This window comes from Epinephelus fuscoguttatus, linkage group LG14 (assembly GCF_011397635.1).
Source record: "Epinephelus fuscoguttatus linkage group LG14, E.fuscoguttatus.final_Chr_v1".
NCBI lineage: Eukaryota > Metazoa > Chordata > Actinopteri > Perciformes > Serranidae > Epinephelus > Epinephelus fuscoguttatus.
Window position 1 is genome coordinate 33,437,824 of NC_064765.1, and position 12,914 is coordinate 33,450,737.

Below are 12,914 nucleotides of genomic sequence, written 5' to 3' on the forward strand. Positions count from 1 at the left end.
CTAACTGTCTGATATTTGATTTGTTGTTTGCAAGCTGACATGGCAGCATTGTTCTTGTCTTTCAGGAGACAGGGTGATTCCTTTGTTCATCTACCAGTGTAGAGAATGTCGCTTCTGTAAGAGTCCCAAAACTAACATTTGTGATAAAGGATGGTGAGCTACGTTTTGTCTTTTCATCTCCTAATTTCGGTTATCCAGGATGTATTCATAGAGTGATAAGCCCATCTAAGGGGGGAAAGGAACATTGTCTACATTCACTGGAGCACCTTTATGCGTTGTCTGATGATGACACAGAACAGATTATTTGGGTCTTTGGTTTTTCATTGTTTGGCATATTTTGCTCATGTTAAAGAAATTTTGTTGCACCCTTTACTGGAAAGTTTTCAAAGCAAAAATTGAGGCTCATGTTGTATTTCCATTTCACTCAATTCTCTGTTCAGGTTCTCTGATCGCCATGATGTGATGGCAGACCCAAACTGCAGGTTAACCTGTAAGGGAAAGAAGGTGCTGCCATTTATGGGAACCAGTACCTTCTCTGAGTACACTGTGGTTAACCAGATGGCTGTGGCTAAAATTGACCCCACTGCCCCTCTGGACAAAGTCTGTCTCCTCGGCTGTGGGATCTGCTCAGGATATGGAGCAGCAGTTAACACTGCTAAGGTGTGTTTGTTTGACTGTTGGGGATAGTCTAACATGTCCTGTTGAAGGCTAATACCTACAGTTATGAATTCTCCCCACACCACTCTGTTAAACATCAGACATCAGAAATGAAACGTACTGTCTTTGACAACACAGTATTTAGGAAGAACTGGTATTTTAAGAGTTAAGAAGTCCAACCTGGGCGGCACGGTGGTGTGGTGGTTAGCAGCGTGGGTTCTCTCCGGGCACTCCGGCTTCCTCCCACAGTCCAAAGACATGCAGATTGGGGACTAGGTTAATTGATAACTCTAAATTGACCGTAGGTGTGAATGGTTGTTTGTCTCTATGTGTCAGCCCTGCGATAGTCTGGCGACCTGTCCAGGGTGTACCCTGCCTCTCGCCCGATGTCAGCTGGGATAGGCTCCAGCCCCCCCGCGACCCTCAAGAGGATGAAGCGGTTAGAAGATGAATGAATGAAGAAGTCCAACCTAAAGAGCCATGTTGACCAAAGTCTGTTTTACTTTAGGTGGAACCGGGCTCAACATGTGCTGTGTTCGGCCTGGGAGCTGTGGGTTTGGCTGCAGTCATGGGCTGCAAGGCTGCAGGAGCCAAGAGGATCATCGCTGTTGACATCAATCCAGAGAAGTCTGAGAAGGCCAAGGTGTTAGGTGCAACTGACTTTGTGAACCCCAAGGATCACAGTAAATCAATCAGTCAAGTGCTGTCTGAGATGACTGACGGAGGAGTGGACTACTCCCTGGAATGTGTTGGGAAAGTGGAAGTCATGGTGAGGCAGACAGAGAGGTTTGCATAAAGATGTTAATTGGCTCAAGAAGGCTCATTATATAAAAGATTCTTTCCCAAGAAGAAGTGCTTTCCAAATATATAAGCACAAATTTTCTCAGCTGCTCTGTGTATTTGAAATCCTGTGGCAAATGACTTTGTGCTGTTTCTCCATCTAGCGCAGTGCCTTGGAGTCTTGTGTGAAAGGTTGGGGTGTCAGTGTGGTTGTTGGCTGGAATGACATGTATGATGTCTCTGTTCGACCCATTCAGCTCATTGCTGGACGCACATGGAAGGGCTCCTCGTTTGGAGGTGAGATGCTTGTCAGTCAAACATGACCATCCCCACTAAGTAATGACATTACTTTAACTTTCAGTCTCAGGTTGGCATTTGTAATTTTGGCTGTTTGTCAATCTCAGGAGGGCAGGTCTTAACAGTAATTGTAGTAATATGAGCAACAGCAAAACTAGGATGAGCTCCTCTGGGTTGTCATGACCTGTTAATAGCTGGTAAAGCCATCAGTCGTAATAGCAGAGATGGGACCAAGTCATTGTTTTGCAAGTCCTAAGTAAAATCCCAAGTCCCAAGTTCTAAACTTTGATTTTAGTCTTTAACAAGTGCTAATGCAGTCTTTGCCAATTATAATGCCATTTTAATAACAGAGTAATACTATATACATTTACAAAAATCACAAATGTTTTTTTTAAAGTTGTATCTCTTTGTGTGAACTAGTTTGTCAGAGGTTGTTGCATCTCTGTATTTAATTATGAACTTGCAAGTTGTGCATACTGCAATTAGTTTTTTGTTGACTATGGCATAGTTTTTTCTTTTTTTTTACCTGACTAAAACAATAAGTATGGACTTTCTGGGAATAAATAACATTAATATTAGTTAATTCAGGAGATGAACCAATTGTAGCAGACTTTTTAAAACACATATTTTTGAATCTTGGCTTGGGGGAAGGTATCAAGTATTTTCAAGTAAAAGGCTTGAGTCCAAGTGAAGTCACAAGTCATTGGTGTTAAGGTCCAAGTCGAGTTGAAAATCTTTTGTTATTTGTCATATCGGGTCTTAAGTAATCAAATTTGTGACTTGAGTCTGGCTTAGTCATGTCCAATTCCAAGTCATGTGACTCAAGTCCACACCTCTGTTTAGTGGTAATTAAATCCCGTTGTTTTACAACCACCACCTGCACTGTGATAGTAACCAAAAGGCTTTACACATGGCTATCAGAAATTTATTGATTATGTTATTTTATATAATTTAATTGGCATGAAATCACCTCGTGTGGCACCATTCCCGAAAAGTGAAAAATGATAACCAGTTGATGAAATCCATCTCATAATATACACTAAACTATGAATTTGAAATGCTTTTTAATAACTTATTTGATAACTATAACCAAAATGACTTTGTCAGTAGTGAAGGAAGAGGGATTTTGGAGTTGTTGACACAGAAGCTATACTTGTGCAATATTAAACAGACAGCAAGTATAATTCAGAAAGTACTTATTTATGTAATATAATAATTTTAATTAATAATAATTTGTGTGTGTGTGTGTGTGTGTGTGTGTGTGTGTGTGTGTGTGTGTGTGTGTGTGTGTGTGAAAATGGCAGGCACCAGAGATAGATACACAGAGGATAACTATATCAAAAATGACCTCAGAGGAAGGGGGAGGTTTTGCATGACCACATGTGGAGAGGACAAAGGAAACATGAACTTTGAGTTCCCTCTCTGTGTGTTGTTATATTTAAAGCCAATTTCCTTAAGTATCTGTGTAAGTGATTATGATATTTAAGGTTCCGGGTTAGTGGAAAGGATATTTACACTGAACAAAAATATAAACACACCACTTTTGTTTTTGCTCCCATTTTTCATGAGCTGAACTCAAAGATCTAAAACATTTTCTATCCACACTAAAGACCATTTCCTCACAAATATTGTTCACAAATCTGTCTAAATCTGTGTTAGTGAGCACTTCTCCTTTGCCGAGATAATCCATCCCACCTCACAGGTGTGGCATATCAAGATGCTGATTAGACAGCATGAATATTGCACAGGTGTGCCTTAGGCTGGCTACAATAAAAGGCCACTCTGAAATGTTCAGTTTTATCACACAGCACAATGCCACAGATGTCGCAAGTTTTGAGGGAGCGTGCAATTGGCATGCTGATTGCAGGAATGTCCACCAGAGCTGTTGCCTGTGAATTGAATGTTCATTTCTCTACCATAAGCCGTCTCCAAAGGCGTTTCAGACAGTTTGGCAGTACATCCAACCGGCCTCACAACCACAGACCACGTGTAACCACACCAGCCCAGGACCTCCACATCCAGCATGTTCACCTCCAAGATCGTCTGAGACCAGCCACCCGGACAGCTGCTGCAACAATCGGTTTGCATAACCAAAGAATTTCTGCACAAACTGTCAGAAACCGTCTCAGGGAAGCTCATCTGCATGCTCGTCGTCCTCATCGGGGTCTCGACCTGACTGCAGTTCGTTGTCGTAACCAACTTGAGTGGGCAAATGCTCACATTCGATGGCGTCTGGCACGTTGGAGAGGTGTTCTCTTCATGGATGAATCCCAGTTTTCACTGTTCAGGGCAGATGGCAGACAGCATGTGAGGCGTTGTGTGGGGGGGCGGTTTGCTGATGTCAACGCTGTGGATCGAGTGGCCCATGGTGGCGGTGGGGTTATGGTATGGGCAGGCGTATGTTATGGACAACGAACACAGGTGCATTTTATTGATGGCATTTTGAATGTACAGAGATATCGTGACGATCCTGAGGCCCATTGTTGTGCCATTCATCCACGACCATCACCTCATGTTGCAGCATGATAATGCACGGCCCCATGTTGCAAGGATCTGTACACAATTCCTGGAAGCTGAAAACATCCCAGTTCTTGCATGGCCAGCATACTCACCGGACATGTCACCCATTGAGCATGTTTGGGATGCTCTGGATCGGCGTATATGACAGCATGTTCCAGTTCCTGCCAATATCCAGCAACTGCGCGCAGCCATTGAAGAGGAGTGGACCAACATTCCACAGGCCACAATCAACAACCTGATCAACTCTATGTGAAGGAGATGCGTTGCACTGTGTGAGGCAAATGGTGGTCACACCAGATACTGACTGGTTCACAACAATAACTAATTCAAAACATCAAATTAATGTTACAAACGTATTACACATGACATGACCAAAGATAACGGTCTTGCTTCGCTTAACCTTTACTATTGTACTAATGCTTTGCCCAGTTCTTATGTTACCAGACAGTGTGTTTACAAGGTCTTTAGTATCCTGGTTTTGACTGGTTTTTTAAGTATCCCGTTTTTGTGTTTGTGCATGTAAACACCATATCCCGAATTCAGAAAGCGGGTTATGCCCTTTTCCCGGTTTCAAGAAACCTGGTTTTGACACCTGGAGTACTCCGACAGAAGCCGGGATACTGAAGCATGTATACACCTTATCTTGGTCTCTGACAGCTGCCCGCCGTGTGAGCAGGCACCAGAGTGATGCACCAGATATACAAGCAACATGGCGGCAACGAGAGCTTCCCATTTTTGGAGCGACGAAGAGAAGACACAGCAGAAGACACAGAAATGCCGACCTATTCAAGTCTGTTGCAGACAAGCTACGTGATGCTGGTTTTCCACCTCGCTAAGCCCACTAGAAGCCACAGAGGTCTCATTTTTGTCTTACTTCTAAATATAATAAATATATCACATTTCCTGCACAATCTGTTGTAAACAAAAGATGTAAAAGACGTAACACACGCCTGCGCAGAAAGGATGCAGTGATCAGAAAACGGGTTACTGGTATTTATCATGTATACAGGGATATGAATAACTGGGTTTCTCTGTGTTCCATGTAAACATCATATCCCGCATATGCTCAAAGCTGGGATAAGCCTCAAAACCGGGATACTAAAGACCTTGTAAACACAGTCAATGAATGGGGGAAGAATTGCTTTGTTGTGCTGCCTGTAAGCTGGTGCTTCTGTCTATTGTGGATGAACCTGGCTTAAAAGAAATATGGTTCCAGAGCAGCCTTTGCTGTACTGTCTTCAAGTGGTGAACGTAAGGGGAACCCATTTGCTCTGTGTGTCCTTACAGAGTTAGCTGTTCCCTTTGCTGCCTGAAAAAGTTAGCTTGCAAGAGTCAGGCTTTTCTGCTGTGAGCATGCAGAAAGGAGAGAAAAAGTAGGGGAGGGCGTAACAGCTCCAGCTGCACAATCCTAACTTGCTGAGGGTCACAGAAGACAAAGGAAGATTACCAGGAAGATTTAGACTTTGTTTTTGCTTGGTGAGATAGCTTTGGTGACATTGTTCTGTGTTGTTCAGGATTTAAGAGTAAAGATGGTGTGGTTCAGATGGTTAAAGCCTATCTGGACAAGAAGTTGAAGCTGGATGAGTTCATCACTCACAACATGACTTTGGCCCAGGTCAATGATGCCATTGAACTGATGAAGCACGGCAAATGGTAGATTCACACTCCACTGCACTTTCTCCACCATTCACGATTTCATAACCACCTACACAGATGAAGAATAAATCCATGCAAGTTTTGTAACTTCTGTTTTGTTTTTGCCTCACAGCATCCGGACAGTCCTGAGTGTTTCTCCACAATAAGACCACTGTGTTGCTTTCAGGGACATAAAAGTCATTTAATGACTTGCAGCCAAGTTGTACTTGAACTGAATTTCAAAACAATATCCATGCACAAAATACAATGCACATAATAAAGAGATCTAACAATTTATGCACAGTATACATACCTGACCTCGAGCACCCAACACTTTTCAGTGTTGGCATTTTACAGATGGGATCTGTGGCCTCCCTGTTTGTGTTCTTGTCAGTCCAGCAGTTTTAGTTCAGATTAATCAGACCATCATAGTTGTATCAGTGTTTGCTTAACTTGGCAGGAAGTGTTAAAGTTATTATCATTAAAATTCAACTGTCATCAAATAGTTTTTTTGTTGTTCTTTTTTTGGTCTGCTACAGCATGCATAACTGCTCTGTAAATTTATGCTGTGTTGTCTGGAGATGTTATTTTGATACAATCAATCAAATCTTGCATAAAACATTAATGCCAGTGTCCTTAACCTTAGGTAACACTGAGCAGCCTGCTGCACAACACAGACTTTGAACAACTAAGCTAATAATCTACAACATGTAATGTTCAGCCCCTAAAAAAAAGCGTTAACACTAACAATGAACTTTGCATCTTTAGTTATTCCAGATTATACATTTACTTGTGCAAGCATGACCTGCATTGGAACCTGAACAATTGTTTACAAGAGCCTTAACCTGAATTCCCCCCTGTCTTCCCCGTCAGTGTCATATAATTAGTAATATCAGTAGTTAAGTGGATTCTGGGATCTGTCAAACTGATAATAAGAATCCCAAAACCAATGCTGTAGAAACCCCAAGGAAAAACTCTCCCCCCAAAAAAACTTTAACGAGGGGAAAAAATGGTAGAAACCTTGGGAAGAGCAACTGAGGAGGGATCCCTCTTCCAGGATGGACAGACGTGCATTAGATGACGTACAGAACAGATCATTATGATAAATTTGCAGTAATCCATAATGAAACATAAAGAGGGACAGAGCCAGAGAGAGATGCAGGGCAGACAGTAATGACAGTAGCTACAATAACATTAATTTTAGTAATAATATTATAATAGTAGCGGTAATTGTGGTACAATATGTTTAAGTTTATATTAATATCTGATAGTTTATGTGTGTGACAATAATAATTATATGTGTTTAAAAACAGTAAAAGTATGACTAGTAATAACAGCAGTAGTAGGAGGCATCTGGCAGGACCACGGCAGCAGCACAACCACCACACACCATCCAGGCACCGCTGCGATATGAGTTTATCTGCGAGACAGTGGAGCACAAAGGCTCCGGAGAAGAAGCTTAGTGTAGTAAAGCCGAGTTAGCGATATGCAGTAATAGGACGTGAATGTTAGCAAGTGAAGAAGAACCAACTTTTCAGAAAACTGAGGAGAGAGAGAGAGAGAAGGAGAGAAGGGGCTTGGTGTATTTTAGGAGGTCCCCCAGCAGACTAGGCCTAAGTCACTTATGTTCTTCTCATCTCATCTTTGTGAGTGTAGTAGGAAAAAAAATGCTTTTACATTTATTCCCCTACATCAAGAGTTCAATCCATGTTTACATTATACCAGATTCCTCTACACTCATAATCAGTTAAATCAACTTGTCTTTTCACATTATGTAAATGTATTTAACCCAATTTCAAGTTATGTCAACAAAATTGTGGAGTTCATAGTTCAGAGTAATTGTTACGCAGCCGTCTAGGGGTCGGGAAGTGTAACATAAAAATGAGCCAACAAGGTAATGCACGACAAAAGGTGAGTTTATTCACCACCACACAGATAGAAGTACAATTTACAAATAAGGAAGCTTGTCTTCAGGGTGAACCCAGGCCAAAACAACAAATAAAAAAAAAATATCTTTCCCAAAATAACTAACTAAACCCTACGTGAAAGAAAAAGAAACAAAAATACAATTACTAAACCTAACTCCCTAAACTAAACAAAAACAGGAGAAAACAGTTCAAAAATAAATGGCAGCTCACCCCTACTGCTTTGTGCTATATACAATTATGTACAAGTAATGTGTAAGTGACAACTAAGTGCTGTTAACGCTGCAACGGTTATCGGCTACAGACAAAAGGCTCACCACTCGTAGCGGCAGGATACAAACAACAATCACCGCTCTCCAGTTAGAAAACACAAAAGATACAATTTACGAAGGCACAGGCAGGTTTGGCGTTGGGACGAGGAGGCACGCTGCTGTCAAACGACCCTCAGATTTTGACAGAGATTGCTGGGGTTTAAAAAGGCCAAGCCCCCGCAACAGCCAATCAGCAGCAGCCACGACCAGCCAGAACCCACCACTCAGTACAGTCTGGGGCCGTTTAGTGGCTGTTTTGGTAAGGAACAGGAACCAGGGCGAGAGAGACAGGATCCGGAATTCGATGGATGCGCCTTTCCGTCAAAATAAAAGCACCAAGCTAATAAAAATGCAGTGAATCTTTTTAATTTAAAGAATATAATTTACAAGAAAAGCCCCAAGCCATTAAGTTAACCTTTTTCTTTTATTGTAATTCGATGGTGCACCAGAATTTAAAGTTTTACTTTGGTGAACACTTTTACTTTGGTGAATTTGGTGAACTCCGGATCCACTCTCTAGACCGGAACCAGAATCCAGACAAAATTCAGAGTGAATGGAAATCAGGCTCTTCCCCGTACATGAAGAGCCTGGTGATGCGAGGCTAACCACTCAGAGAAGGAGACAGAGGCGGCAACTGGCACAGATCCTCAGAAAAAGAAGAGGTCTTACTCTCACATAAAAATACAATATACAATAAATGTAACAGAAATATAAATGTTACACAATACGGCTGCAGCCATAACAGTAATGAAAAATGAGATGTCTAAATGTGAAACTGATCTTTAGGTATCAAGTTGTTTAAAAACACTGTTAGCTTATTAGCATATACTTACCCAACATGCATTGAGTTTAGGTTAATATTATTTGAAAATCCCTCAGTTTTGTAACTTGAAGACAGTTTCATAAATGGCTTGCTATCTGTCTTTTATAATCTGGCCTCAATTTTGTCTGCTCTAGATGTTAACATAATATTATGTCAGTATGAGGTCAGCTTACGCAGTGTTTGGCCTGGGGTGGTAGGGCCTTTCAGCAATCATTGCTGTAAAGCAGCTGGGGCACTCAGGATTATTGGAGTCAATCTCAACCCTGGTAAATTAAAATCCAAGAGGTCCTGTTCTTAGGTTTAAATTTCCAAATAAGCTAGAGTGAACATAGTCCTTAAACATTTCAGTTTGGTTGAAGTAGTAGCCAGGTACTGTCTGGATCAGGTTAATGTGACACTGTCCTGATATTGTCTCTTGATGGCAGAGGTCAGCCCTGGAGGCCTGCTGGGAAGGATGAGGCATCATCATTGGGGTGGAGCGGAGCCAGCTGAGCTATCTGGTATCTTAAGCTGTGTTTTGACCCAAAGTTTCTGGGACTTTTAGTCCAAGGGACAACCTTTTAAGGAACTAAAAGGTTTATTGAGCTTATTTTTTATCTGCGTATGAAAACGCAGCATGACTGGACAAGGTTTTGTCTCACTACAACAACAATTGCAACTGCAAATTAGACATAATGAATGAAATGATAAGGAGGAAATGAAACTACGAGCATCTGATCTTAAGTAAATCGTCTGTTAAGTATTTGATGGTTGTTTGTGCTCTAGAACTAACTGCCCTGAAACAATCAGAAAATGTTTTGTTATGCCCTTCTAAAATGGTCCTAAATATTTTTTTAAATTTTAAATTAAAGAATCTAACTTCTCTTTGTTTCATACTGGTTTTTGTCAATGGGACTGCTGGCCTCAGATTAGGAGAGACCTCTGTGGATTTTTTGGCTACCTCTAAAGCCTCTCCTGACTCATCTCGGTCGTGTTTCTCTTTTTTTTTCTCTCTTCAGACTTTTTATTGCTCACAGAAACCTGGCAAAGATCTGGTGAAGTCAGTTCCTTCTCTGAATTGTGTCCACCAAATTACAAATTTCTTACCTCACTGCGCACCACTTGCCAGGGAGGGGGTGTTGCTGTGGTGATGTTTTTAACTATAAACTCCTGTCATCTAATGAGTACAGTAGTTTTGAATTGATGTTGTGTAAGACTGAAAGATCAACTCCAGTTCTTTGTGCACTTGTTTACAGGCCCCCTAAATTCAACCCAAGTTATAGATGACTTCTCACACTTCCTATCCTCAGTGCTCGTTATTTCTGATCATGTGCTGAGAGACTTTAACATTCATGTCTGCTGCCCATCTGATGCACTCCCTTGGGACTTTCTGAATTTAATTGATTCTTTCAATCTTTCACAGTCAGTCATGGAGCCCACTCACATACATGTTCATACTCTGGACCTTATTTTAACATCTGCTATCCCTGTCCCATCTGTCCAGATCAACAATTCAGGTTTGTCTGATCATTGGCCTATTATGTTCTCCACCTCACTTCCTTGCAAGGCTCCTAAACCTAGTCACCCACACAGCTACTCCAGGTCTATTACTCCCCTCACTATCCATCGGTTCTCTGATGCCTTTTCCTCTGCTCTCCTCTCTGAAGCTTCCCCTGGTGCCCTAGGCACAGAGGAGCAAGTAAATAATTTTAATCACATATGCAGCAATATTCTCAATTCAACTGCCCCTCTTAAAATTATAAAAGGAAAAACCAAAATTCAGCCCTGATTCAACTCCACAACCTTGTCACAGAGGAAATGGAAGAAGGATAAATTACAAGTGTCCTACCAGCATCTGAGACAGTGTCTTTTTAATTATCAGAAATGTGTCAAAGCAGAGAGATCCAAATACTTTTCAGATATCATATCCAAACATGTCCACAAACCCAAAGTTTTATTTGACACAATTAACTCAGTACTTAAACTAATATTCACAAAGTCTAATGATGCTACACCAGATATCTGCAAACACTTTCTAAGATTTTTCATCAACAAAATTGACAGTATTCGTTCCCAGATTGTACCTCCTTCTGTTGATCCTTCAGAGCCATCTTCATGTTCCTCCGCTTTAAACAATTTCAACTCAATTTCTCTCTCTGCTTTGACACACATCATTTCACCTATGAATCCGAGTTCATGTTCCTTGGATATTATCCCCTCTCACCTATTTAAGGAAATGTTGAACTCTTGGGCCCAGTGTTCTCTCAATAATCAATAGCTCTTTAGTGAACGTCTCTACATGCTTTAATCATGGCATCATTCACCCTCTCATCAAAAAAGAAAATATCAAAGTATCAAAGCTCTCATTTTTATCAAAAGTCCTGGAAAAAAGTTGTTTTCTCTCAACTCATCTCCTACCTGTTACAGCATTTTGGACAAATTTCAGTCAGGCTTTAGAAAACATCATAGCACAGAATCCGCCCTGTTGAGAGTAACAAATCACCTACCATTATCCTTAGAGTCGGGCTGTTATGCCACTCTGATTCTCTTAGATCTTTCAGTAGCATTTGATATTGTGGATCACTCCATTCTCTTGGAGTGCTTGGAGCATGTTGTTGGCATTCAGGGACTGGCTCTTCAATGGTTTGCCTCCTACCTCCGAGGCCGCTCAGCCTCTGTCCAAATTGGTAATGTGTACTCCTCCTCTGCTCCTATCTCCTATGGTGTTCCCCAAGGCTCCATTTTAGGCCCAATTTTATTTTCACTATACATGTTTCCATTAGGCTCTATACTAAGGAAATACAGTATATCTTATCACTGTTATGCAGATGATTCCCGGTTGTACCTCCCTTGAAACCATCAGATCCTTGCAGCATCAATTCACTACTACTCTGTATTAATGACATAAAATCTTGGATGGCATGAAGCTTTCTCCAGCTGAACCATGACAAAACTGAGGTCCTCATCTTTGGCCTTACAGACATCTCTGCCTCTGTTACCAGGACTCTTGGTCCTCTGTCTTCACATTTAAAATCTCACGTAAAGAATCTTGGTGTCATCTTTGACTCTGGCTTTAAATTTGATAAACAGATCAACTCAGTTCTCAGCTCAAGCGTCTTCCATCTAAGATCCATTGCAAAACTTAAATCATCTCTGTCCATATAAGATTTGGAAATTCTGGTTCATGCGTTCATCTCCTCCCGATTAGATTATTGTAATTCCCTCTACACCGGTGTCAACCAATCAGCTCTGTCACGCTTGCAGCTCATTCACAATTCAGCAGCAAGACTCATTGCTGGTACCAGCAGAAATGATCACATTTCCCCTGTACTGGCCTTGCTTCACTGGTAACCTGCAAAGTATAGGATTGATTTTAAGACTCTTTTATTTGTTTTTAAAAGCACTGCATGGACTAGCACCAGATTATATTTCAGAACTCCTCACTCCCTATTCCACCAGATCCACTGACAAATCACTGCTTTCCATCCCACTTACAATGTTAAAAACCAGAGGTGACAGAGCTTTTTCAGTTGTTGTTCTGAAACTGTGGAACAGCCTGCCACAAACAGTTAGATCCTCACCCTCTATAAATATATTCAAAGCCCAGCTAAAAAAAAACATCTCTTTGCCTTAGCTTCTGGTGATTCATTATGAGAACGTTTTTGTTTGATATTCATCTTTTTCATTGAATTTGCTCAAGGCAAACTCTACTGTCTTGGTTGATTATTTTTCTTGGTTGTGCATAATTGTATCCATTTTAAAGCACTTTGGTCAATGATTGTTGTTTTTAAATGTGCTCTATGAATAAAGTTGACTTGACTTCAGTAGTCAAGTAGCAGTCATCCCTGCAAACCCCACCCCAAAAGTTCCTGTACTTTCAGAAAGTACTCTTGGAGGGTAAAAGAATGTTGTCTTGTTGATGTGCATAGTGTTCTAATGTCCTGATGGCAGTGTTGGGGAAGTTACTTTTAAAAAGTAGTGTTTGCT

The 12,914-nt window shown here is 41.1% G+C and overlaps 1 protein-coding gene across 7 annotated transcripts in view; it reads left to right on the plus strand.

The window, feature by feature from the left end:
• The window catches only part of LOC125900401 (alcohol dehydrogenase 1), an 85,736-nt gene that overhangs the window by 15,824 nt on the left and 56,998 nt on the right, over positions 1–12,914 (plus strand). Inside the window, exons 4-9 of one of the 7 annotated variants that reach the window (XM_049595377.1) lie at positions 66–153; positions 441–660; positions 1,166–1,426; positions 1,602–1,734; positions 5,769–5,907; positions 6,023–6,376. The exons of 5 other annotated variants lie outside the window; for them this stretch is intronic. In XM_049595377.1, coding sequence (XP_049451334.1) covers positions 66–153; positions 441–660; positions 1,166–1,426; positions 1,602–1,734; positions 5,769–5,907; positions 6,023–6,056 — 875 coding nt within the window. In that variant the 3' untranslated portion in view covers positions 6,057–6,376. Of the gene's footprint in view, positions 1–65; positions 154–440; positions 661–1,165; positions 1,427–1,601; positions 1,735–5,768; positions 5,908–6,022; positions 6,377–12,914 lie in introns of those variants that run through there. One more of the 7 variants, XM_049595378.1, reaches the window with a different exon arrangement.